Source organism: Protomyctophum bolini (genome assembly GCF_963924005.1).
Source record: "Protomyctophum bolini genome assembly, chromosome: 21".
NCBI lineage: Eukaryota > Metazoa > Chordata > Actinopteri > Myctophiformes > Myctophidae > Protomyctophum > Protomyctophum bolini.
In genome coordinates, this window is record NC_137882.1 from 30,395,409 (window position 1) to 30,421,146 (window position 25,738).

At 43.6% G+C, this 25,738-nt stretch overlaps 1 protein-coding gene across 1 annotated transcript; it reads left to right on the top strand.

The window, feature by feature from the left end:
• Window positions 1-2,551: 2,551 nt before the first annotated feature.
• Window positions 2,552-25,532, top strand: LOC308335959 (TLC domain-containing protein 4-B-like). Its single transcript, XM_080793187.1, has 7 exons — window positions 2,552-2,816; window positions 8,266-8,441; window positions 9,670-9,759; window positions 12,763-12,821; window positions 13,444-13,538; window positions 21,208-21,281; window positions 22,346-25,532. Exons 2-7 carry the CDS (start codon window positions 8,287-8,289, stop codon window positions 22,710-22,712), a joined length of 840 nt encoding a protein of 279 aa, XP_080649313.1. The 5' UTR covers window positions 2,552-2,816; window positions 8,266-8,286; the 3' UTR covers window positions 22,713-25,532.
• The last annotated feature ends 206 nt before the right edge of the window (window positions 25,533-25,738 follow it).

Here is a 25,738-nt window from a genome sequence, read left to right on the forward strand (position 1 = left end):
ACTGCAGCACTGCACCACACAATAACACAAGTTGGAATGAACTTCAGTTTATTGCATTAATATTATATTATATGGTGTGTAAACAGTTCATAGAGGTGTATAAAAATAACGAATTTAAAGAATCAGATACATCCATGTTCTTAATCTATTCAAAATGCTAATATGATAAAAAACAGCAGACGAGTCTGCTGCCAACATAGCGATGCGCGTTCACCACGAGTAGCACGCACACGCACACACGCACGATGCTAGTTCATGTGTCGGTCGTCGCGCGTTCATGTGTTTGAGGGCAAAAATCCAGAATGCACAGGGCTCCTAAACCGGAAGGAGGAGTGGATTCGCCTCATGCGCTTCTGAGCAACTCAATGCAAGTGGACGGGAGGAGAACTTGGGTGTCTTCTCTATTGTATATATACTCTAAGGTTCAGACCTATGGTTCAGACTGAATAATGGAGTGAAACGAAATGAAAATTCAGGCTGAGTGTCAGGCTACTCCTCCAAGCCTTTTAGTCCAACTCCAAACTTTGCAGGTAAGGTTCAGAAATAATGATTAACTAAAACATATATCGAGGGACCACCACCCTGACATAGAATCAACCTGGGGACCACTGTTGTGTTGGGTGGGGATCAAATCAAATCAAATTAAATCAAATCAAATCAAAGATTATTTGTATAGCACATTTACATTGACCGAAGACAAACCAAAGTGCTGAACAAGAGCATGCAAAAACAAAAACAAAGCAACAACAAGAGCATGCAAAGAAAGAAAACAAAAACAAAACAACGCAACAAGTGAGAGCAGAAGTATAAGAAGGGTATACTGTATGCGTTATCAGACAACATTAAAAGCCAGGGAGAAAAAGTGGGTCTTTAGGAGAGATTTAAAAACACCCAGGGACTGGGCAGAGCGAATGGGAAGGGGCAGCTGGGCATTCCACAGTGTGGGACCGGCCACGGAGAAGGCTCGGTCACCTCTAGTGACACATGAGGTTGCGGCCACAATCAAAAGCAGTTGGTCAGCTGGGACGTATGGTTCAATGAGCTCGCAGAGGCAAGCCCATTTTGGGAGGGTGGGCTTTGAAAACAAATAATAATAATTTAAAATCAATTCTAAAGCGAACTGGGAGCCAGTGTAGGGAAGCAAGGACAGGTGCATTGAAAACTCTGAGGATGGCTGTTTCAGTGCTGTGGCCTGTTCTAAAGCCTGACTGAAAGGTTTCATGGTACAACTGGGATAAGATTAGTGCTTTTAGTCTGCTGACCACCGGAGAGACGGGTGACAGCCGGAATGTATAGACAGCACCCCGGGAGCAGTATGGGTTGGCGCTCCAGCCTGCATCCTCCGCGAGGAGGAAGCCCGGAAAACCTTCGGGTGAGGCCTTTAGGAGGGCCATTCGAGCCGCAAGTGGAGCCTGCAGTGCCACCGTTGCCCAGGTGGAGCCTGCAGAACCATTGCGGCTCAAGAATCCACCGCTCCTGAATTAAGTGTCTGGTGCTGGGAGTCCGGTGCAACGCACAGGTCCTGGACCTGGTGAGAGCAGGAGTGGACCTGGTGAGACGTAGGAGGGGCCCGGACAGGAGTCAACCCACTAGTCCCTCCACATGCCATAATTGTGCCTCCCAGTCCCGGCAGAGTATAGTTCCGGAGTGGTTCCAACAGATTGTGTGGCCTTCATGGTCTTTCCTCAGTGGGTCTGATCGAGGGTAGCTACTGGGACGTAAGTCGGGACTTGATCACCCCGGCTGGGTCACCCGAGTGAGGGGTATGAATGATGTTCGCGAGACCTGAAACCCCGATGACCTTGGGATACATCACTGAGGATACGTCCCAGGTCATCCATGTGATGAATTTAATTTTCGTTCTTTTGTAAAACTTGCTATGCATCCCATGTTTATACATTCCACTGTTTCTCAACCAATTAATGGTCCATTGACTATACTAATGATTTCCTAATAATAATAATGACTCAACCAGACAATCCGGTGCACTTCCCACTCTTGAGATTCTAACTCCCTTTTTCTGTTGAATTTCTTGACCTCCATCTTGTCAGCAAATGACGGTCATCATAGGTCATTCAGTTCATGGTTTCTCAACTAGTGGAAATAAAACGTATAAAACCAACACATCCTACATTACTAATGCACGGTCAGGAACCATTATGCACTATTCTATAATGAATAGGTGGCTGAAGTCTGACATAATATGTGAATGTGACAAATAGTTATTAAGGGTGAAAGAAATGTGACTGGGGTGTCTATATAGGCCGATTTTAAATCCTAAACTGTAATTAATCTTGACCCTGAGAACATTGACTATAGAATGCTGAGAAACTCAAACTGGACCTCTGTAATTTGTGTGTGTGTGTGTGTGTGTGTGTGTGTGTGTGTGTGTGTGCATGTGTGTGTGTGTGTGTGTGTGTGCGCGCGCGTATGTGCGTGCGTGTGTGCGTGTGTGTGTCTTTAAGGATTCAACTGTAATTCGATCCCCACAGGAGTCAGGAGAGAGAGAGAGAGAGAGAGAGGGAGAGAGGGAGAGAAACGGTGAGAGTTGTCCTACAGTAACCTCGCTCCACCACCACCAAGCAGTGCATTTCACACAGCGTGCGTGGCAACAACAACAATAATAACGCACGTTTTCAGTCGTGACGATAATAATGACGATAATAGTCAGACTGTCGTCATAGTGAGCGTATAGTTAAAAACAGTGCAGCTCTAATGTCAAATATGACTCGACATGGCTTTGGATTTCTCTCCAACAACAGAACCGAGCCTTCCCAGCAGAGACGCACGCAGACCCTCTGAATGACATCTGGACAGTAAGTAGCAATTCTTTCTTCACCGTCTTATTTTCGTTGCACCCATTAGGCTATATTGACAGTTGACACTTAAATAACGAACGACCACCGCGCAGGGCATGCCTATGCTATGTATACGCGGCTGTGGGGTCTTATTTTCTACACTATACCCTTAAAACATTCATAACATTCATAACATTCGCAGCTGCAGCATGGCAGGCAATGCGGCTGATATAGATCGAGGCAGGCATGCTTCCTCTAAAAACACCAGCCAATTAAGTCTTTTTTTGTTTCATTATTGTTATTTTTTAACCAAAAGCAAATACAAAACAAATTGCTTTAAAGTTTAAGGCATATATAGGCCTGATTCTCCTCCGCTAGATCTTTGTTATTATTATTATTATTATTAGGCCCATTATTATTATTATTATTATTATTATTATTATTATTACACACACACACACACACACACACACACACACACACACACACACACACACACACACACACACACACACACACACACACAGGTTATTGTGCAAGACTTTCACTCTGGCTGCAATATGGCTATTGACATTATACAGGCGGGGGGGCGATGAGTGCAAGCTGCTAATTTTAGAACTTTAGTTTATGCACAAAGGCTGTTTTGTCTAAACAGTTAGGCCTGGCAGCTGTATAGCTTTGAGGCTAAAAGCTTTAAACACCTTTTGTACAATAATGTTATGACAACACATGCTGTGAACATGTCTGCTGAGCGTTTGCCTAGTACAGTACTAGTAGGCTATAGACACATTATTTAATGTGTTTGCCTGGTAGGTACCCACAGGGGTGGGCAACTTTGACGATGGAGAGGGCCACTGTATATTTCCACACTCACTCCAGAGGACCACATTGCATATTAGCAACAAAACATTAGCCAATATACAAGCTCAAACGCCCTGTGACACGTTTTGAGCTAGTAGATCGGCTATTTTCCCTATTATTTGACAAGAAATACATTTGAAGACTAGTCCATTAATATAGACTGAAGTGGGTCATGTTTGCATGCTTGGAATTGTAACAGCTGAAATCAATAACATATCAGTATTCCGATATTAAACTGGGGGCCCCATTAAGTGAAGGTGGGGGCCGCATGTGGCACCCCGGGCCGCCAGTTGACCATGTAGCACATTCCACAACATGACATGCACTCCGTATTTAGCGTGATACTATGTTTCATGTCGACCCTGAATAGCCCCCTAGAGTAAGTAGCCTCCACACAGCTCCGTTTTGGAACCTCCGATATCCGGATATCCCTGCACTAGTAGAGCAGGGGTCGAGCCAGTCCAAAAGACGTGGGGAAAACCCCTTTTGCAGTATCGTTTCCAAGAAGTAAACTAGTAAAGGTAATCAGAACCGAGCTGCAGATGATACACTTTTAAGATAGGCAGATGACAATTTTAAGAAAATAATAATAATAATAATAGAAATAATAATAATAATAATAATAAACTTTATTTATGAAGCGCTTTTCGAAAACAATGTTTACAAAGTGCTTTACAGTGTCAAAGGATAACCAACAACAATCAAATGAAATGCATACAAATGGACAGTGTAAGACAATAATAGAACCAAGGCATATATACAGTACATACATGGACATGGAAAAAAATGAGCAACATGATACATCTAACTAAGGAAAGGCTTTAGTGTACAAATGTGTTTTCAAGTGTGATTCGAACGTTGCCACTGAGTTAGCTATAGCCTCAGAGCGAGAGGTAGGTCATTCCAGAGTCATTCCAGAGCAGAAAAAGCCCGGTTGCCCATAGTGACCAGGCGAGTGTGAGGGAACTAGTTCCAAGAGGGGCCAGACCTGTGAGGATCTAAGGGTGCGTGCTGGCCTGTATGGTTTCAACATACTGTATCTGAGATGTGGTCCTCATGCCTCCGAGACCTTGTTAGAGAGGTTTAGAAAGCTTATATGAAGTCAGCCAGTACCATGTTTTTCCCAATGTTATGGAAGCAGTATACTGCGTGTGAGTCTGTGAGAGCCCCGTCTTAGCTCTCGAGGAGTTGATCCCGTAGTTGAACCTGGTTGGTTTAAATGCCATACTGTTTGTTCTGTGTGTCAGCCCCACAATGCGATAATAAACACACAGGCAGCTCTTCTTGCCTTTGACACATTTATTTCCAAGCAGTGAGTACGGCATCAGTATCTGCGTGATTTCAAAATGAAACAATAATCAGTACAGACACAAACAATGGATATTCTCTGACAAGCATTTCTCCACACAGCATTTGACAGTGGTAGCATACCTGCGGTCGAAACCATTTGCCCCTTCCGGGTCAATCCTCCCTCACCCACCATACCCGTGAACTTGATACTTAAGTAAACAACAGCGCCACCCCCAAGGTTACATGAATGTGCTTGACCTTGGTACTCATTTGGCCCTTACACTGCGCATGCGGGCGGGGGTTGACTGGAGTCACTGGACACATTTTTAAGTGGTGCAACCACTTCTACATCCAGCTTTGTCCATGTACCTGTGTACCGGTGTACCTGTGTACGTGTGTGTATGAGCACGAGTATGTTACATATTTATAGCAGTAGGGGGCGCCAGAAACAGAGAGAGGGGTAGTGCTGTGTCTCTAATGAGAGAGAGAGAGAGAGAGAGAGAGAGAGAGAGAGAGAAAGAGGGAGGGGAGTTGCACCACTTGGTTCACACAGGTGTGATTTTTTATTTTAAGGCTGATTTAAGCATTTTGTTTCACCCCTGTCTTACAATCTTACGTGCCTATCCTAATTTTTTACTTCAACTCTAACTGGAAGGTAACCTTGTGGTTACCTTGCAGCCACTCTACCCCTGAGCCACCGCTGCCCACACGGCACTGTACTTTTTTGGGTGACACCCCCGAACGTCGGATTAGGCTTATTACGCTTAGGCAGATACAGGCTTTGAGAAAACATTATTCAAAGAGCCGACCAGTGATCTGCAGCTACTCAGTCGGGGGTAAATAGAAACTGAATGTTGGATCATTACAAGTCCCTTTAGCTTTGTAGGATTACTGAGAATTAGTCCAGCCTCTTCCTGAAGGCATGAACACTATACTAGATGTAAGATCTCCAACAAGGCTGTTCCATATTGTTTTGAAAAACATATTCAAATAGTTCAACTAGCCGAAATACATCGACGTGTTGTGAGTTTAGGGATACAGAGTTTAGCACTGACGATTGAGGTCATGTACTGTATTACTCTGCAAAACAGTAATATTATACCATATTTCTTTGTGAAAAAACAAAATAGCACATATTGCATATTACTCAGGATGTGTTGGCTACCGTTTGAAAACATTTAATTCAAAAGGTCAAGAGAGATTGCTGCTTCATTTTTATAGCCTTTTTGGCTCATTGGTGACTCTTATTGTAATAATGGGAATGCCCATAGCCTATATCATGGAGATTCCTGATGTATTTGTTCTAACTGCCTCAGGTGTTTTTGACTTTGCCTGTACGTCCTCGACTGCCTCTCATCCTATCCACACTTTTCCTGGGCTGTGTGTGCTCCAGTTCCTGTTGATTTCATTGGATATCATTGGTCATCTGACCAGTTTCATTGGCTTTCATTGGATCAAATCGACAGGAACTGGAGCACACACAGCCCAGGAAAAGTGTGGATACACTCAACCTGACTCACACCGTGACATGATGTGCACACTATGTTTTCCACATCATCTCCAGTTAAGGTCAGTTAGAGATCAGTTAGAGATCTCCCTCTTCTAGGCGTTAGTTAAACATTGACCGGACGGCCACTCCCGGCAGCAGGTGTGTTGGGCTTATTGCTTATAGCTCTCCAAGCGAAAGCTCTGCACGTATTGCACCTTTTAAATGCAGTGTCTCTCTATTAGAGAGACACTCGCTCAACTTTACCGACGTTTAGAGTCTGAGGTAAGTAGTTAACTTTCAGATAGTGGTCAAAAGTAATAGTTCTTATCCTTTTACACAAGAACGCAGCAGGCAGAATTTTAATCTTCATCATTATCATTATACAATGACACGAGGAACACAGTCTTGAACACATCAAATTCAGTGTGTTTTGTTTTTATATAATGTATGACAATGGGGGTTTTTTCGTGGCTTTCGCCTTTATTTTATATGTATTTTTATAGAGGGACAGACAGACAGTAGGCTGACAGAGATGGGGTGGGGCAAGTAAAGGCCGTTGGCATTCTGCCAGTTCTTGCTAAACTAATGGAAAAATATGTCTTAGATTTTAGTGCCGCGTTCGACATTATTGATCACAATCTTCTGCTTGACAAACTTTCATGTTATGGTTTTACCTTATCTGCACTAAGGTGGATAAAAAAGCTATTTATCCAGCAGATCACAGAGAGTATACTATAATGGGAGTCTCTCAGACACTAAACATATTCACTGTGGAATTCCACAAGGAAGTTGCTTATAGGTCCTTTGTTGTTCACTATATTTATAGAAATGACATGCCACTGGTCTTAGACAGGGCTATAGTATAGCCATATATTCTGACGACACTACTTTGTATACGTATGTCTGCCACTAACGTGGAAGATCTGTCTGTAGGTTCTATGTTCCCCACTCAAAAAAGGCTCTATATTTTCCCCGCTCAACCAAAAAGAGCTAGGTTCTATGTTCCCCACTCAAAAAAGAAAGAAACGGTTCTATAAAATGTTCTATGTTCCCCACTCAACCATGGAGGCTGTGGACAGTTCTGAAGTTAACATGTTATTATGAGAAAAAGGGAAAAGGGGAAGGGTGGGGGGTTACAAGTGGCTACAAGTGGCTCGGGAGCCACATGCAGCCTGCAGGATAATATCGGAATACTGATGTAGGCTATTATTGATTTCAGCTGTTACAATTGCAAACATGACCCACTTTAATTTATGTACTCTAAATTAGTACATGGGGATTAGGGGTTATATGAATATAGCCGAGAACACTGAGTCTATCACTGATACCATACACGTATGATAAGAGCGTTGCCAAAAGTAGGCATATTTGTGTGTGTTCTGGCCCCGGTCCCCAAAAGTAGGCAAGTGTGCGTGTGTTCTGCGGAACATACGTAATGTAGGTACGCTCTCACACAGACACAATACCAGACTTGTTGCAATGGATCGATTTACATTTGCCAAGAACTGATGCAATGAAGAATACAGTCATGTACAGGGAAATTACTTTCTGGAACTCTCTACCGGTATGCATCACAGCAATTATATCACAGCAAGGATTTTCTTATACATATGGCAACATTTTTATTCTGTTTGTCAATATACCAGTTCATGTAATCTAGGGTGAATGCACTAACCGTATTTGTTATGATGTAATGTACGTTTTTTTTTGTTTTGTGTGAGGGCCCCAGGAAGAATAGCTGTTGCCAGGTGTAATGTACAAAATAATGGGGATCCTAAATAAACTAAACTAAATCTCTCTCTCTCTCTCTCTCTCTCCCCCTCACAGAGGGGTTGATGTCGGGCGACCATGGATGCCTTCAGCCAGCTGATCGCGGTCATCACGGTGACGAGTTTCGTCTCCTTCCAGCTGCTGTTCCACAGGGTCAGCCCGTGGGTGTCGGCCCGCCTCAGCCGTGGCTTCCTCCGCCTCGGCGACCAGCAGAAGGTGGAATGGAACTCCAGGTAACTCGATGGAACGCCCAACGTCTTCACATCAATCCGTGCAAATCCACGGGTTCATGTACTTTGTATTTGCATTGTAGTCCCCATAAGGTGATTTTAGATCGCCTCATATAATGACTGTGTTTGAAAAATAAACAGTATGTCATCCCGGGCCGTTTCACTCATATGGATATTAAGAATCAACTGACTGAGAGAAAACGCTATTGTTAAACTGCTACTGAATTAGTTAAATTTTCGCGAGAAACAGACTATCATAATGAGTGACTGACTGTCACGCCGAAGTCCTGACGTACTGGTTCCAAGGAGAAGGCGGACGTTTTCTTTTCTCTATGGAGAAATAACATGGGGTTAGTTTTTATTTAGTGTGTTTGTCAGCGTGCGTGCGTGCGTCGTGCGTGCGTTGCACTCCCTGTTACTGTGCACCATGCAGACCAGTCGTTCCTATTGACTAGACACATCATGAGCAAATTATATTTATTAAATAAAAAATGAAAAACATCCATGAATTGGCAAGTGGCAACGGATCACAGGAGGTCACTTATGCTCCTCTTTGTGGGCACATGTCTGCAGTGCAGAGACTGTATTAAAGCAGGCTGTCCGTCCGTCTGTCCGTCCGTCCGTCTATCAGACTCAGGTTGTCTGCTGTTGTGACTGACTGACTGAATGCAGAGTATTGGACTGCCTTAATGACATACTGTAATGGCCAGTGATGTCTGTCAGTAGTTACAGTGATGATGACAAACGTTCAGCGTGTTTCTTCTTGTATTACATGAAGCATCGATTCTATACTGTGTCACCAGGGTTCTGTCAATAGCCTATATAATGTTACGGTTGCGCACATAATTTGGAAAATACCCAGCATAAAATGTGGGAATGCATAGCCTCCTTTAGCCTTCAATACCTGCCTCTACTGTACAAAATACCTTCTAGATCGGTTGTTCTCACAAAATCACAGACGTACAACATATTATATGATCTGCAAATTTTGAATAGCCAACGCAAAAACGATGGAGTCTAAGATGGAGTCTGAACAGATGGGTTTTCAGACTATGGCGGAAGATTTGGACTGAGTGAGTCTGCAGTTCTGATTGTAATAAGAAGTTCATTCCATAGTTTTGAAGTCAGAAGGGAGAAGAGTTTGGGACGTGTGGAGCGTTGTCCCGTACTCTTTCAGAGAGTATATAGCAGGTAATCAGACTTTTGTTTTGTTTTGGGACGTGTCTTTCAGGACGGTGTCGACGTTCCACGCCCTGCTGGTGGCGCTGTTCTGCCTCTACATCCTGATGTTCGACGACAACGTCAACCAAGACCCAGTCTGGTGAGAACCCGAACCCTCCTCTGCTCTGCTGCTGGTACTGATACACACTGAGCCTGTTAAAACCCATTCAGGACGGGAACCCCTTTTGGTGTTTTCAAACATTATGTTATACTTTGGCTATTGAAAAATAGCAGATCTACAAGATCATAGCGTGGTACCGAGTGCCGCGCTATGAGCTTGTACATCTGCTATTTTTGAAAAATCGTGAAAATGTGGCGCAGATCTTTGGATAATTATATTCTTTCAGAGCGAATGTTTTTAACTCAAATCTTTGCTTCTGGGGGGTCCCTGGAACAACATATTTTCAGATGGGGGTCGGCGGCCAAATACATATATTTTTGGGGTCCTTGACATGAAAATGTTTGAGGTTTTTCAGAAAACTTGTCAGGATTTAGTCGAATCGGCCTCAGGTCTAAATGGGTTAAAACCCTGATCTGCTATGCTGCTGGTACTGATACACACTGAGTCGGTTAGACTTTTTTTTAAGTGTCAGATCGACTCAAACACTGAGGTTGTCTCATCAGAAATGGGAAAACTGAAATTATGGTTCGACTCAAATAAACTATCGCTTAACTTAAAAAAAACAAACCATAAGTTCAGTTGGAAAGCCCATATATGTACGAGCTAAAGTAGCAAGGAGTGTTGGGATCCGACACAAAGCTAAGCTTTGTGTATACATCATTGATCACATTATACAACACCCTAATAATTCCATATCTGACCTACTATCTGCCATATCTGACATGATCACACAAACACACTATTCACAAGGTCTAACACATTGACGTTTATGGACATAGTAAAGTTTTAAACGGCACAAATCATCTACAAGGCAAGGTATAAACTACTGAAAGGAAATATTCTGAAACTGTTCATGGAAAGGGAGGGGAGATATGAACTAATAAGGGAGCAACATTTCAAACAGCTTGGTGATCGCACCACTCTGATGTGCTTATCTGTCAGTGGATCAAAGCTATGGAATGGTTTACCAGAGATTGTCCAGCAGTGCAATAATTTAATTATATTTAAGAAAAGGTACAAGATGTGGCTTTTGGAGAAATACAGACATGATGTGTATGGTGTATATGCATGCATGATATATATGGAAAATAATACATGTTTGGAGGTACATGTACTGTATAAGAATGAATCTTCGAGGGCAAAAACTGAAAAATAATAATGTTAAATAATGTTAAACAATGGAAGGAATGTGAATGTATTTTTTTAATAATTATATAGGGGGATTGTTCATTATGTGAGTTTAAAATATGTTAGAGAAAATACAAAGGATATAGGCATCAATAAGCTTTGAGCTTCAGCCTATGCCTTTTCGATCAACTATAGGAGAATGTGAATAGTTTAGGTAATGATTTATGTTACACTGTTGAATTGATCGAAATAAACTAAACTAAACTAGAACATGATAAAGTCCAAGGCAGTTTGTATAAACAAAGAGGGACTAGTGGAGGTGGGGTTGGGGGGCATGCTGGCAGATAGGCAGGCAGGCCTCAGCACTACTAGGATTCACTAGGGCATTTAGAGCGCAATGTAGAAATGGTACAGTAGATTTCCCTTCCTGATTTTTGAGAGAAAGGGAAACGGGTAAGTGAAATGCTTCAGAATAAAAGCTCCCGGCATCCGGCTGGCACGTACCACAGCGAGAGTGGCACTAAAAGTGTTAAAATAAACATGAGAATCATCAGTCGGACATAATGTAATTCATAATATGTAAAATAAATACGATATGAGTTAGACATAATGTAAAGATGTAGGCCTATCTATCTCTTAAATCTATTACGTAATATAAATGTAAGATGAGTTAGACATGATGTAAAGATGTAGGCCTATCTATCTCAGGGCGTCTGTGGCTCAGGAGGTAGAGCAGGTCGTCCAATGATCCCTGGGTCGGTGGTTCGAATCCCTCCTGTCCACATGTCGAAGTGTCCTTGGGCAAGACACTGAACCCCACATTGCCTCCAATGAGTCGGTCAGTGTGAGGCTGTGAGCTTGGTGTGTGAATGTGGGAAGTGAGGACGCTGGCGTCTACTGTTCGCCGCTTCACCTCCCAATGTATGAATTAATGAAATTGAACCATTGTAAAGCACTTTGAGCACTTGGAAAAGTGCTATAAAAATGATCTCTTAAATCTAATACGCATAAATATGAGATGAGTCAGACATGCTGTAATTTTATCTGCCAGAGATGTCAGTGTATTTAATAATTTATATCACCAATATAAATCTATTACTGTATGTACAGATTGTCGCCGGTGGATATGAGGCTGATTTATGTCCAGTCAGTGTATGTTGGCCTATAAATATGGACCTTGTCCACAGTGAATAGAATGAGTAAATAATAATCTATGCAATCTAATCTATCAACAATAAAATGTATATGGCAGTTATCCAATGTTATCCAAGTTTTATAAGCACCATAAATGAACTGGCCTTCATCACTTCCGTTTTCTTCCAACCTCTGTCTTTACGACATCGCTTATGGTTTAATAATTAAACCTCCTTGCCTTGTCCAGAGGGTCAACATTTAGTTACAGTAAGCCAAAGATGTTGGCACTTCATGACAATAAAGCCGTCCTTTTTAATTCTCACAAAGACTTGCAGTGTTTCTCTGGAAGATTATGAGCTAGTTTTGAGGTAGTGATGCCTTTTGATTTGAGCGTGTTCTCACAAGAATGTAATGCATTGTTCCACGACCACCTTTTTTCTTTGTTTTTATGACCTTTTTTCACTGAGAAACTAAATAAAAAACTAAGCTATGATGACTGAAACTAAGACCAAATATACTGGCAACTTCGTCAACAGATAAAAACTAGACTGAAATGGAGTCGGAGAAGAGATCCAGTAGAACCAAAAGACAAGTCATTGTGTGTACTTGGTTGTGTGCAGGTGTCGAAATAGCCGATCTGCAAGCTCACGTCGGCGCACGGCCGAGTATTAAATCGGGCATTTCAACGCCATGCTGACAATGTGATTTTGTTCCTCGCAGGGGAGATCCTACTCTGGTGAAGATCAACGTTGCCATCACAACGGGCTACCTCATATCTGGTGAGAGGAACCCTGAAACTTATGAAACTTATTTTGCACTGAAGAAAACCAGGGTACAGGTCATTGTAAATATCGACGGTGGGGGGCCCAGACGTCACGGGGGCCCTTGAAAAAACACAGACACAGGGGCACACACACACATTCCGTGCTCGGACACAGGGACACACACACACATAGCTGTCTATAAGAGTGGTTGCACCACTCAAAAAAGCCAAGGTACATCCATAAACTTTCCTTAATGATTAGATCTGGTTTCAGTATTAATTGATGATATATTTTCTCTATTATTAAGGTTATTTTTGCAGTCAATTTGTATTGGGGGTGGGGAGGGGGGGCCGGGCCGGGGGTCGCGAGACATGGCCAAAGCATTTCCGGCGGTCCCCAGCCACAAACGTTGAGAACCCTCTATGGCCATGGTCATGTACACTATGTTTATGAGAATGGTTAGATTTAATTTAAAGCAACCCATGTCCCATTTGACTCATCATTGGTCTCATAGTGACTTTGGACCATATCAGCAACCATAAGGAATTCTTGAAACAACTTCTGTGTTTTGTTTTGTTTGTGATTTATTTACCTTTAATTCTCTCTCTCTCTCTATCTCTCTCTCTCTCTCTTTCAGATCTTCTGCTAATATGTTACTATTGGAAGGCAATAGGCGACAAGTTTTTTGTATTTCATCACATGGCAGCGTTGTATGCTTACTACTATGTACTGGTGAGTTCCCTATTGGTCAGGCCAGATGAGACGGGGAGGAGTGAACCAATGGGCGAACAGCACTGTCCTCTGACGCTGGGTGAAGTCAGTCCATTATAGTCTGATAGGTGGGACAGGTGTGAAAGAGTCTGTCCGTTGAGTCAGTCTATAGTCTGATAGGTTGGACAGGTGTGAAAGACTCTGTCTGTTGAGTCAGTCTATAGTCTGATTGCTGGGACAGGTGTGAAAGACTCTGTCTGTTGTGTCAGTCTATAGTCTGATAGGTGGGAGACATGTGTGTGTCTTGGCGTTATGGAGGTGTATGGAAGCGTACGGTCTTGGCGCGGTAATGGAAGCGTATTGTCTTAGTGTGCTAATGGAAGCGTAGTGAAGCTTCAGCGCGTCACGGGCTCTCATCTAGGTGTAATGAAGTGTCTTCCTTAGAAGAGCAGTGCTGTTCGCCCTTGGTTTTAAAGCATCCTCCTATCGCTATAAAGGCTCTGTCGCAGGTTATATTAATGTATGGCAATGGTATTATTATTATTATCTTTTTTGCATGGAATGCTCAATGATGACAATGGCTGATGCCGCCTCCCCCCTCCATCTTGCCCTCACAGATACCATGCTCCTTTAGTTTTATACTGAGCCCCTTCCCGTACTGAACCGCAGCTGAACGCGTCAGGGCTCAGCGAGGCTGAATGTGCTGCTGCGACCGCTTTGTGCATGAGGACATTCACAACGTGCTTCTGATGCATAGCTGAGCGGTCCAAGTTGCTGTGCTAAATGTGTAATGTGCATGGCAAATTACTTTTAACCTAACTACTTTAATAAGCTATACAATATGTTTTGTGCCGAGTCAATAACTGTGCCTCTGTCCTCTTGTCTTACTGTCTTCCTGTGCATCCATCTTGGATACACGCAGGGGGGGCATTTTCACATTCTGACGCAGCCTGAAAAAGCATTTCTGGCAGCTCGGCTGCGTAGCGTGCCTCGTTATAGTCCGTCATTAGGCTCCCAATCCACACCACCTGGGTTCAAACATTGCGGCCGCGACTATTTTCTTTCCCCAACAACCGCGGACGAATTTTCTATACAAACCACATGCAAAGATACGTGCAGTTTGTGGCGCTCAGCAGTCTCTGCGTGTTGTCAGTGCATTCTATTTGGGGAAAACAAAACCGCGCTGAGTAATCATGCTCAGCGTTATTATTTCATGCGTCAAGCAAACTAAATGCCAACGCCGAGCATAGCAGATGTTTTGCTCAGAACAGCATCGAGGCATGAGAGGATTCATGATTATGCAGGTTCACAATGTGATTTTTGAGCAGTGCCAACCACTCCTAAGAGTGACTTTATGTGTACAGTATATGTCTGCATGTCTGTATACTACTGTGTGTCTGGTGTGGTCATATACTATGCTGTATGGTCATATACTATGTCTGTCTGAGTGTACGGACAACTGCAACACGGCTGGGTGACCTAAAGTGTCGCTGTTGAGCATCATGGCCGTGTGTGTCTCTATGTCCCCATGTATGTATGTGTGTTTAGGCAACACACACACACACACACACACACTCACACTCACACTCTCTCTGCACCGCTCGGTTCACACATTGGTGTGATTTTTCAAAGACATTTTAATATTTCATGGACTCCATTTACAATGGGCTTTTGCCTACAATGTGACTATGGAGCTCGACAACCGATACCCGGAAAAGTCAGATAACAAGCTTATTGAGTACCCGTTATCAACAAGCTTTGGGCTTATCAAGCCTGTTATCGAGCATATCGGCCCATGACGTCATGTTTAAACAATCACAGACGAGGTGATCAAGATAATCGCACACACGCTGGCACAAACATGTCTAAAAGTGTATTGATACCTGCCAACCGAGTAAACAACATTACGCTGTACAATGTTGTCTGTACAAATATTAACCATTAACAGTTCCTTTAATGTTATTTTATTGGTAAAAAGGTCAATTGCCTTCCGTTTGTTAGAAAAGTACTGTAGTTGAAGGCCCTAGTAAAATATACTGGTTCTATACAGAATTTATTGTCTCCCGTCTTTCCACAAAATAAAAGAAAATGCTCGATAGTGGGCTCGATAAGAACCTAAACACCTAACATCCCTAAATGTGACACTTGCATTTTCTTTTGCATCCGTCTGTTGATTGCCGTATAGGAAAGGAACCAGGAAAGAACCATATTATAAAAGGCGAGTCAGGGAATGCGTCTGTCCTCACGCGACTGACATGAACTACTAGCCAGGCCCTTCTGTTACTGGACACCTCTCATTCCAGACGCCACGTAGATGGTGACTGAAAGAATGCGATGAAATGTAGAGTCAAACACACGCTAGATGGCTCGATTCAATACTATACTACCGTCCGTCTCTAACAATGGTAACACCCCGCCTGCCTCTGATTGGCGTCCCGACACTCCCCTGCCTCTGATTGGCCTACCGACACTGTCCATCTTACCTTACCAGACTTCCCTCCGAGGTCAAAGTCCAAGTCTTACGATTAGTCACACACGTTACCGCAGTGAAATGTGTTCTTTTCCCTGAAGTAAACATTTCCTTACATACTTTTTAGTATTTCGATTTTTTACACACAGGCTTTTATGTCATGTAGATCTTTCTTTTAGCAAATCGCATATATGATTGTCAGTAATAACCTTTTCCATTTAAAATGACCAATTTAAAAAGCTGAGGTTTAGAACGCTCGCGCGTTAGTTAATCCATAACTATAACAGCCAGTGGTGCCGTGGTGAATGTATACTGTAACTGTTTGAACTGTGTGCTATGCTAATACTAATTTAAATGTGTTTTGTAAGTTATATAATGCAAATAATCTACTGTACACTAATAGCCACAGCGATGGATGGACAGTAATGTTGGACTAGACTGAGTGAAAGAAAGCATGCTTTAGTATTCCCCTCTGTCGTCACTTCTTCTTCGCCTCCGGCCGTGGTCGCATCTATTCGATTTCCTCTAATCCGTCTGTGTGTCTCTGTCTGTCCACTGCTATACAGCTAGAACGCAAACAAATTAAAAGAGCTTCTTCCGAACCCATGCAAAAAAATACCCAATAGTACTTATTTGAGCTGTCGCCACAGTTCGGGTAAAAACTACTAAATTGAAGTCGGGGGTTGTGGGAAATTTAAGTTACCAAAAAAGCATGGCGTTCTAAAACACTATGCCGAGTCATGTCCCTTTTACACCAAACCTCTTTGCCGGAAATGGCAGATCTACAAGCTCACAGCGCTTTGCGTTGCCACGCGTTGCGAGCTTGCAGATCGTCTATTTGCCCCCCCCCCCCAGAATAGGGATGCTAGTGTTCATGTGGTTATAACCTAGACAGAGACTTCTGGTTCCTGTCTCGTCTGCAGTTTTTTGCGGTCGGTTGCCCTGCAGTCACAGTATGGAGTTACCAGTACCTAGACGTATGAGCATGCCCATGCTAATAGCGGGAGGCAGACTTTGGTTCGACATACCATTGGTCCGACTGGATTAAGGCTGGTGAGGGCGTCCCTTAAAACGACCGGAGTAAGGTTGGTGAGGGGTCCGTTAATACGACCGGATTAAGGTTTGTGAGGGGTCCGTTAATACGACCGGATTAAGGTTGGTGAGGGGTCCGTTAATACGACCGGATTAAGGTTGGTGAGGGGTCCGTTAAAACGACCGGATTAAGGTTGGTGAGGGGTCCGTTAAAATGACTGGATTAAGGTTGGTGAGGGGTCCGTTAAAATGACTGGATTAAGGTTGGTGAGGGGTCCGTTAAAACGACCGGATTAAGGTTGGTGAGGGGTCCGTTAAAACGACCGGATTAAGGTTGGTGAGGGGTCCGTTAACGACCGTGCTTGCGGTTATGGTTTGAGGTAAATTGTCGTTCGGACCAAGGGTATGTCGGACCAAACGCAGGCACCCCTTAATAGCTAGTAACTTGAGTGCGGGTGCACCTTTATACAGTAGGTGGCACCTTTATACAGTATGTGTGTGGGCCATCAGTGCGGGTGCACCTTAAGTGGTACAGCTATGTGTGCCGCATCATCGTAAGTTTCAATGGACGTTTGTTTTGTTTCAGCCTCCCAGGTAAGAGACTCTCTCTGGAGTTTGGTGTGTGATGATGTTGATGATGATGATGATGATGATGTTCCACAAATTAATGTCAAATCATGTCAGCCATGTTGTCAACTGTTAACTGTGAAGCCATGGCTTTGCATCAGGGCTGGGTTTCGCAAAGCTTCTTATTTATTAATATTACTACAGTCCGTCATTCAATAAATCAATGACTCAATCAACCAATCAATCAATCAATCACTCGTCTCTGCTATTGAACACAAGTAGTCAATTCCCACAGATGAGATATGACTCATGCCCAGAGCATTTCTATGAGCAACTATGTTAGATAAGGTGCAGTTATTAGGTTCTATGGGATTTGTCAAGTGGCAATTTCATAATTAAATTACTGATATCTTTATTGGCAATAGGCCTACCATTTAATGTTAAATTACTGTTGGTGCAGAGGGTGTGAAGAAGTTGTGCAAATCAGGCCCTGATCTTATAAGCAACATCTGTTTCCTCTGCATGGCTATTAACTGCTGCTCCGTCTATAGTGGCTGGCTCTCTATGTGTTATCAGAGGCTGCTGTTCTGCTATTTACTATCAATAAATACATCCTGTTGCTGAATAATATCAACGATAACATCTATGATTACTTAATTATTAATGTGAATATCAACTATCACACTGCGGTACACTTAAGGTGGTTGCACACTGGACGCGTTTTTTTCCGGAAAACCGACGGAAGAATGCAGCTAAAGATCTGAAAAACGCAGCAGTGTGCAGCGACCTTTAGACGATGAAATGAAATGCCAAAGGGGACTAGAATTGCAGAATTGCAAGTGTTGTTGCCTATCACTATAGGAAACCACACTATTATAGGCCAAGGTGTGACAAGAGTTTCACTTAGTTGGGTATGTCACCCTATGCTGTCCAAACGGATGAGGGCAAAGCACACAAATCCTCGGGAAGAGCCTTTCCGAATCGCTGGCCAATCGGAGGGGAGAATGGAGAGTTATTGCATGACTTAAACGTGTTTAAACGGAGCTGGAGTGTGCATTAACAACAGTCTGCTTGCCAATGGGCAACCACGCTAATTAGATTTGTCCAAAACATTTTTCCAGTTTTTCATGTGTCTATGAGGTGGGCAAACAGCCATCAAACACAAATGTTTGGTCAAACCATGTGATTCGCATTGGAATTGCATTGTGGTGGCCATTAAACACGGGCAAAAGACAGACAATGTGTTTGATATGTGTATGAGGCCTCAGGCCATACAGAACATGTGTTTTGTCCGTGTGCTGTGACTTGTCTGTGTTTCTGTGTTTGGTCAAACCAGGCGACTTCCATTGGAAATGCATTAGGGCGGCCATTAGTAGCTAAACACGAGATATCTCGAGGTTGGCATAGATTTGGTTAAACACACAATACACAGAACACGGACAAAACATGTGTTCTGTATTTGTGAGTGCAGCCTAATAGATTAAGTGAAGAAACACAGACCTCTCTGTTACCAAGACGTCAGGCTTGCACTGCAATGCACATTTGGCTCTAAAATTGTTTTTTTAAAGCATCTTGACAAAAATCACAATAGGAGCAGCAGGTTCAAATTCAACCAAGCGGAGCTGTATTGTTGTCCAATCCACAGAACAAGAATTATCATAACATTATAGTGTATTAAATTATATTATTACATGATGTTTAATGTTAAAGTGGAGCTGTATTGATGTCCCCGCAGTCCTCAGAACAGGGACAATGTGAAATCATCCGGTATGATGACGTTGCTGTTATACTCGATTCTGACGACGGTGTCCTGTATCAGCATCTACTGTATCGGCACAGGATGCAACACCAGGACACAGACTACATTAATACCTTTCAGTGTGTGTGTGTGTGTGTGTGTGTGTGTGTGTGTGTGTGTGTGTGTGTGTGTGTGTGTGGGGGGGGGGGTCATTTTGTGTCCCGATAGAGGTCACATATTGTGTCTTTGATATGACACACACACACACACACACACACACACACACACACACACACACACACACAGGCCTATACTCAGAAAAGCAGTCTTGTTCTAGTTTTAGCCGAGATATCCTTAAAATACCTTTTTAAGTCTCCTTAATACTGGCATCACAAACCGTCTCTATATGCATTATGGCTCATAATCTGCAAAAAAAATGATATTAGGCGCTTGATTAGACCAGATTGACTTATAGTTCTTTTTTAAACGGATCGCTAGGATAGAAAGGCTTAAATCCACTACTGTGACCTGGCCTGACCTGTGACCTGGCCGACTTCCACTTCCGGTTCAAACCGATGTCAACAACATCCACTAGCTTTTGGGACATGTATTACAAATACGGCTGGCACTGGGCAACGACCCCATCTACTAGCCCAGTTAGTGGGATGGCAGCTAGCTGTTGGACGAGCAAAAACACTATAGCGAGGGATCCTGTGTTGCATTACATTGAAATCGGTGACCTATAATGAGTACGGTTTCGATGGAAGCAACAGCTGTATACCTATACTTGAAATAGGCACAGTGCCCTGCAAGCTGTGCGCCGTGGCCCATGGGGATTAAGCGCCACTAAAGTTCAATTTTTAAATCCAGGCCTGGGAAATTGACCCGAGACAAAGATGTTTGAGAACCCCAAGCACTGCAGTGCAGTCTTACATTGGAGAATGTGCATTCTGTGCAACTACTACGGTAACTGGCCTATTTCACCCACCTCTGAACCGACTGACTCTCATGGGGATCACGGTCACACTGCACTTTTATTCCACCTATGAGGGAAAAGGGATTCTGCCAATGCATTTCAATGGGAATGGAGCTTTTTTTCTCCCTCCTTTTCTGCAGAAATCCGCAAACGGCAGCAAACTGTGGTGGTGTGGTGTGACCGTTAACTGATGGAGAGTTGGTAATCAAATGGACCTTTAACTCTTGAGAGCGTAAAATGAAACCAAATGGACCATTTGCAGGTCCATTTGGTTTCATCGTACGCTCTCAAGACTTAAGTTACTTAATTTACAAGAAGTCTATACACAATAGAGAATGAAGAATAATTGTCATTTTTGATCAATATTTTGCCTTTTATCTCTCCTAATGGTACCACATCAATACAGCATGGAATTGTGGACAAGATCTTATACAACAACAACTAAACATAATATAGTTTAGGGTCTTGAGAGGCTAAAATGACATTAATGATATAGTCTTGTTGTATCCCTTTACTGTTTGGATGTTCTCACCGTGTGTTCTTACAGGGTGAAGGGATGTTGCCATACTTTATACTGTGTGGAAGTTCTCACCTTGTGTTCTTACAGGGTGAAGGGATGTTGTCATACTTTATACTTTGTGGAAGTTCTCACCGTGTGTTCTTACAGGGTGAAGGGATGTTGCCATACTTTATACTGTGTGGATGTTCTCACCGTGTGTTCTTACAGGGTGAAGGGATGTTGCCATACTTTATACTGTGTGGAAGTTCTCACCGTGTGTTCTTACAGGGTGAAGGGATGTTGCCATACTTTATACTGTGTGGAAGTTCTCACCGTGTGTTCTTACAGGGTGAAGGGATGTTGCCATACTTTATACTGTGTGGAAGTTCTCACCGTGTGTTCTTACAGGGTGAAGGGATGTTGCCATACTTTGCGAACTTCCGTCTGTTGGCCGAGTTCTCCACTCCGTGCGTCAACCAGCGGTAGGTCGATCTCCTCCACGTCACCCCATCCCATTGCCTCTGTGATTTGCTGTTGATTTTAACAGCAAAGATTGACTTAGTTTTAGTGAAATAGACACACTGTGGGCTGTATTTTGCGTGTCTTAAGTACCAGGTCTTATTCCCTAACTTGAGTAAACTAAAGACCTGGAGGCGTGGTCAATGCTCTTTGGCCACTCAGAATAGCCAAATGGCATTGATCACGCCCTCCAGGTCTTTAGTTTACTCAAGTTAGGGAATAAGACCTGCTACTTAAGACATGCAAAATACAGCCCACTGCTTTCTATCGTATATGATTTGGGTCCGTAAAGATGAATACAAAATTAATATAAATCTTTATACTGTCCAGTAATTAGGGAGGGGGTGAAATTATGACAGGCTGTTGCTGCTGTCAAAATATGACCCCCCCCCCCAGTCAAAAAACCTCTGTGTTTTAAATAGACACTAGTGCTTTCTACGGTATGATTTCGGGCCCTAAAGATCATTACAAAATCAACATCGTAATACTGTTCAATACTTAGATAGGGAGGGGGGTGAAATATTATTAAATATGACTCCCCAGACCAATAACACTTTGTGTTTGAAATAGACACCCGTGCTTTCTAAGGTGTGATTTGGGGCCCTAAGGATGGATACAAAAGGAATATCAACATCCAAATACTGTCCAATAATTAGACGGGGAGGGGGGTGAAATTATGACAGGCAGTTGCTGCTGTCAAAATATGACTCCCCAGTCAAAAAACCTCTGTTTTTTAAATAGACACTATAGTGCTTTCTGGGGCCAAAAACACTTTGTGTTTGAAATAGACACTCGTGCTTTCTGAGGTTTAATTTGGGGCCCTAAAGATGAATACCCATTTAGGTAACACTTGCTATGCATCCATAAGCTTTGTAATTTGTATCACCAATTACTCCAGTAAAGTACTGTACAACATACCTCAAAATCGTAAGTATACGGTATACGTATACATAAAATGTACTTAATTATTATTATTATTAATTAGTCTGCGTGTGCGTGTGTGTGCGCGTGCGTGTGTTTTTCCCAGCTGGTTCTTCGAGGTGCTCGGCTACGCCAAGTCCTCCCGCCGCAACGTGGCCAACGGCGCCGCCATGGCGGCCGTCTTCTTCCTGGTGCGCATCGCCGTCATGCCGCTGTACTACGGCCGCATGTACGCCGTGGTCGGCACGGCCGCCTACTACCGCCTGGCGCCGGGCGCCCGCGTGGCCTGGATCCTGCCCAGCGTCTGCCTGGACCTCATGAACGTCATGTGGATGCACCGGATCGCCCGCGGCTGCTACCGCATGCTGCAGGGCCGCCGCTCGCCGCCGCCGCGGACCACATCGCCCAAAGTCGTCGACGACGCGTCGTCGCCGCTGCCGCCGCCGCCTCGCTTGAACGGGAAGACGGACTGAGAGAGACGACAGACAGAGCGGCGGGCCAATGTTTGAAGCCGCCAAAGTGGGAACTGCAGAGGGGTGTTTTTTTAGTTTTTTGTCCCGTGTATTTAGCACGAGTAAACCCACCTCGCCGCAGCAGCAGCAGCTTGGGGTTTGACGCGGAGCGCTCGTTGGCAGCACGTCCGTAATTTTAGACACCAAATGTTTGGTGTCCGAATCGAAAAAAAGATGTGGAAGTATAGTGTTCTTCCGGTCATAGATATATAACAAACACAAAGTTGATGCCTCATTGGAGCGACGTGTCTCCATTGAAGGTCAGGAAGTCAAGCGGAAGTGCCATAGGGGAGCGCTGAAGGCACGCTGCGACTCCTCCATTTCTCTCGCTGCCACTCGAGGGACTACTGGCCAATCAGAGCGCGTCTTTAACCGGGACTGCACGCGGAACCTTGGCAAGCTTCATGCTTCATGCTTCCGCTATGCTTCGCAAGGAATCTCAGGAAAATGTTTCCTTCAACAAAGACACACGACCCAGAGCCGGAAGAGGCGTCTACTGAGCAACTTCCATTGAAATTAATAGCAGGGGACAGGGCTGTCCGCTCTCTAGCTGATATATACTGTAACTATTTGAGAGCCGTGTACTTACAGTATGTCGTGAGGAAACGGAACTCCCAAACGGAGCTGAGACGACGACGCCCCGACGTTGAACGCAAATCCGAACGGACGCTGACATGCCTGGTGAAGTTGAACGCTAAAAGGGGCATGGGTGGCACGCCCCCTATAGGGCTGATTGTGTAGTTTGTTTTCTGGTTGGTTGACAGAAGGGTTAAAATGCGTAAGGCTGTTCTACTCAGAGTTATAGTACTCAAATACTCTGTTTCAATTACAATTACGGAATTCTAAATATACTTGAGTAAAAGTACAAAAAGTATTGGCATTTGGTATCAAATTGTAGGTGAAGTACCAAAAGTAAAAGTAATCATTATACAGAATGTCACATTTCAAGTATTCAAATGTATGAAAACGTTTTGAAAATCTACAAGCTCGAAATGGCTGAAATGTATACATAGGGCTGGTTAATGTATGTTTTGTAATAATAATCAAATTCTACAAAGTAACTAGTAACTCGTTTTCAAATAACTATAGTGTAGTAAAAGTACAATTTTAGCCTCTGAGATATAGTGGAGTAGAAGTAGAATGGAAATAATGAAATGAAGTAAAAAATAAAATTGCTCAAAATTAAAAGTACAGTACTTGAGTAAATGTACTTTACCCCACTGTAAGTAACAGGATAAAACACGTTAGTGCGGAGTCATATAACGAATAATAATATTACATTGACCTTTTCTCCCAAAGTAACGTGTTAACAATTTCCACGAGCCTCGGTGGAATTGTGCATGGAGACATAATGAGACCATGCGTCATCATTAGATTTTGTCATCAGTATATGCTGCTTTGTAGCGATGGCAACATACAGCGCAGTCACCTCCCCAGCCCTTAATAAGGAGTTGCAATGTCCCTTTAATAACTTGTTTTAGAGTCGCTTCAATGAGTGAATAGAGTGGATGAGACATTTCAATGTCCCTTAAAGGTGTAGTGAATTGAAACGTGTGGAATTTCACACGTTTTGACCATATCCGTGGTCATCATGTGGGCATTATACCTAACAATGGATGCCAAAAAACGGGAAAATTCACGTTTTTTGTGTGTTTTTATATCAAAAGTCCATAAAAATCTAAATGTAATTTCTTCCTTAAAAACGAAAATGTGCTGCGTGATGACGTGTCGACTCGAGGCCCACATCGATACAAGCCAATAAAAATGAAGGTCACCCATTTGCTGAGCTACTGATTACAGAAATCCTCCGTTTTTTTAATCCAATTCAAGATGACATCCAGACAGTGTATTACTCGTTTTCAACTTAATCATCACGCTTAAATATGTATATAGGTTTAGTACAGGTTAGAAAAAATAAATTCACTACCTACACTACAGCATGATGTGTCCCCTAGTCTCCGCCCGGTCAGCTGTGGATTGGCTAGTCGATGCGGAAAAGCTTTTGTTTAGCAGTCCAAATGTCGGCGGTCCATCCAACGCTTTCCACAGCTGTCCATCCAGCCTGTTCCCTCGTCTGTACTAGATAGATTATTGTCTATTCTAGATAGAGTGTGCAAATTATATATTTATTTATATAGGCCTATCTTTGTTATTGAATGTTGAATAAACAGTAAAATCCTTATCAGTGTCAATTAACTTCGATGCGTGTGCAAATGGAACCAAATGGACCAGTTCGCTCCAACAGGATCTTTGTGTGTGCAGAAAAAAACATACCTAAAACTACCTGTTACGGATAGTGTACAGTAGTTGCTTCATGGCAGGGATAGTGCAAAGCACCAATTAGCTGGTACATAACATAGGTAGGCCTACCCATTATTAGTAGGGCTATCCAGCCAAACCCAGGACCTCACCTGAGCGACAACGGCGGGCCGCTTCCCCCCCTCGACGCGATGGAAATCCAACCCATTTCCACTGGGTTGGTGTCGGGGGTGGTGGGTGGCGCTGGCGGCTGGATGACGGGCCGAGGGAGACGCCACCAAACGCGGGGAGACGGCGGCACTGGAGGAGGAGGTGTCTTGGCGGATATGTCCGTGATCATCACGCCGGGAGTCCGACTGAACACTCTTGGCGTGGGGCAATCTTTGCTGCGGGAGGCGCCGAGTGAGCGTGTGATTCCACCTGCATCAGCTGCTGTGACGGTGTGCGACGGGGGACGCTCGCCGTATCTACAGACAGCCATGGTTGCCCTTGGTGTGATACAGTCTTCGCCGCGGGACGAGTTGGGTGTGCGGGCGGCGGTTCCGCCTGTATCTGCGGAGGTAGGTGCGGGCGGCGCGGCCCTGTAGTAGGCTACTCCCTGACAGCCAGCGGCGGTGAGTACCGAACAAACAACCCACGGGACAGCCTCACTGCGCCCCACCAAACAAAAACTAAAGGGACTAAACCCAGCAATAAAGAAATACCGCAAGACGAAAATCTTCAAAACT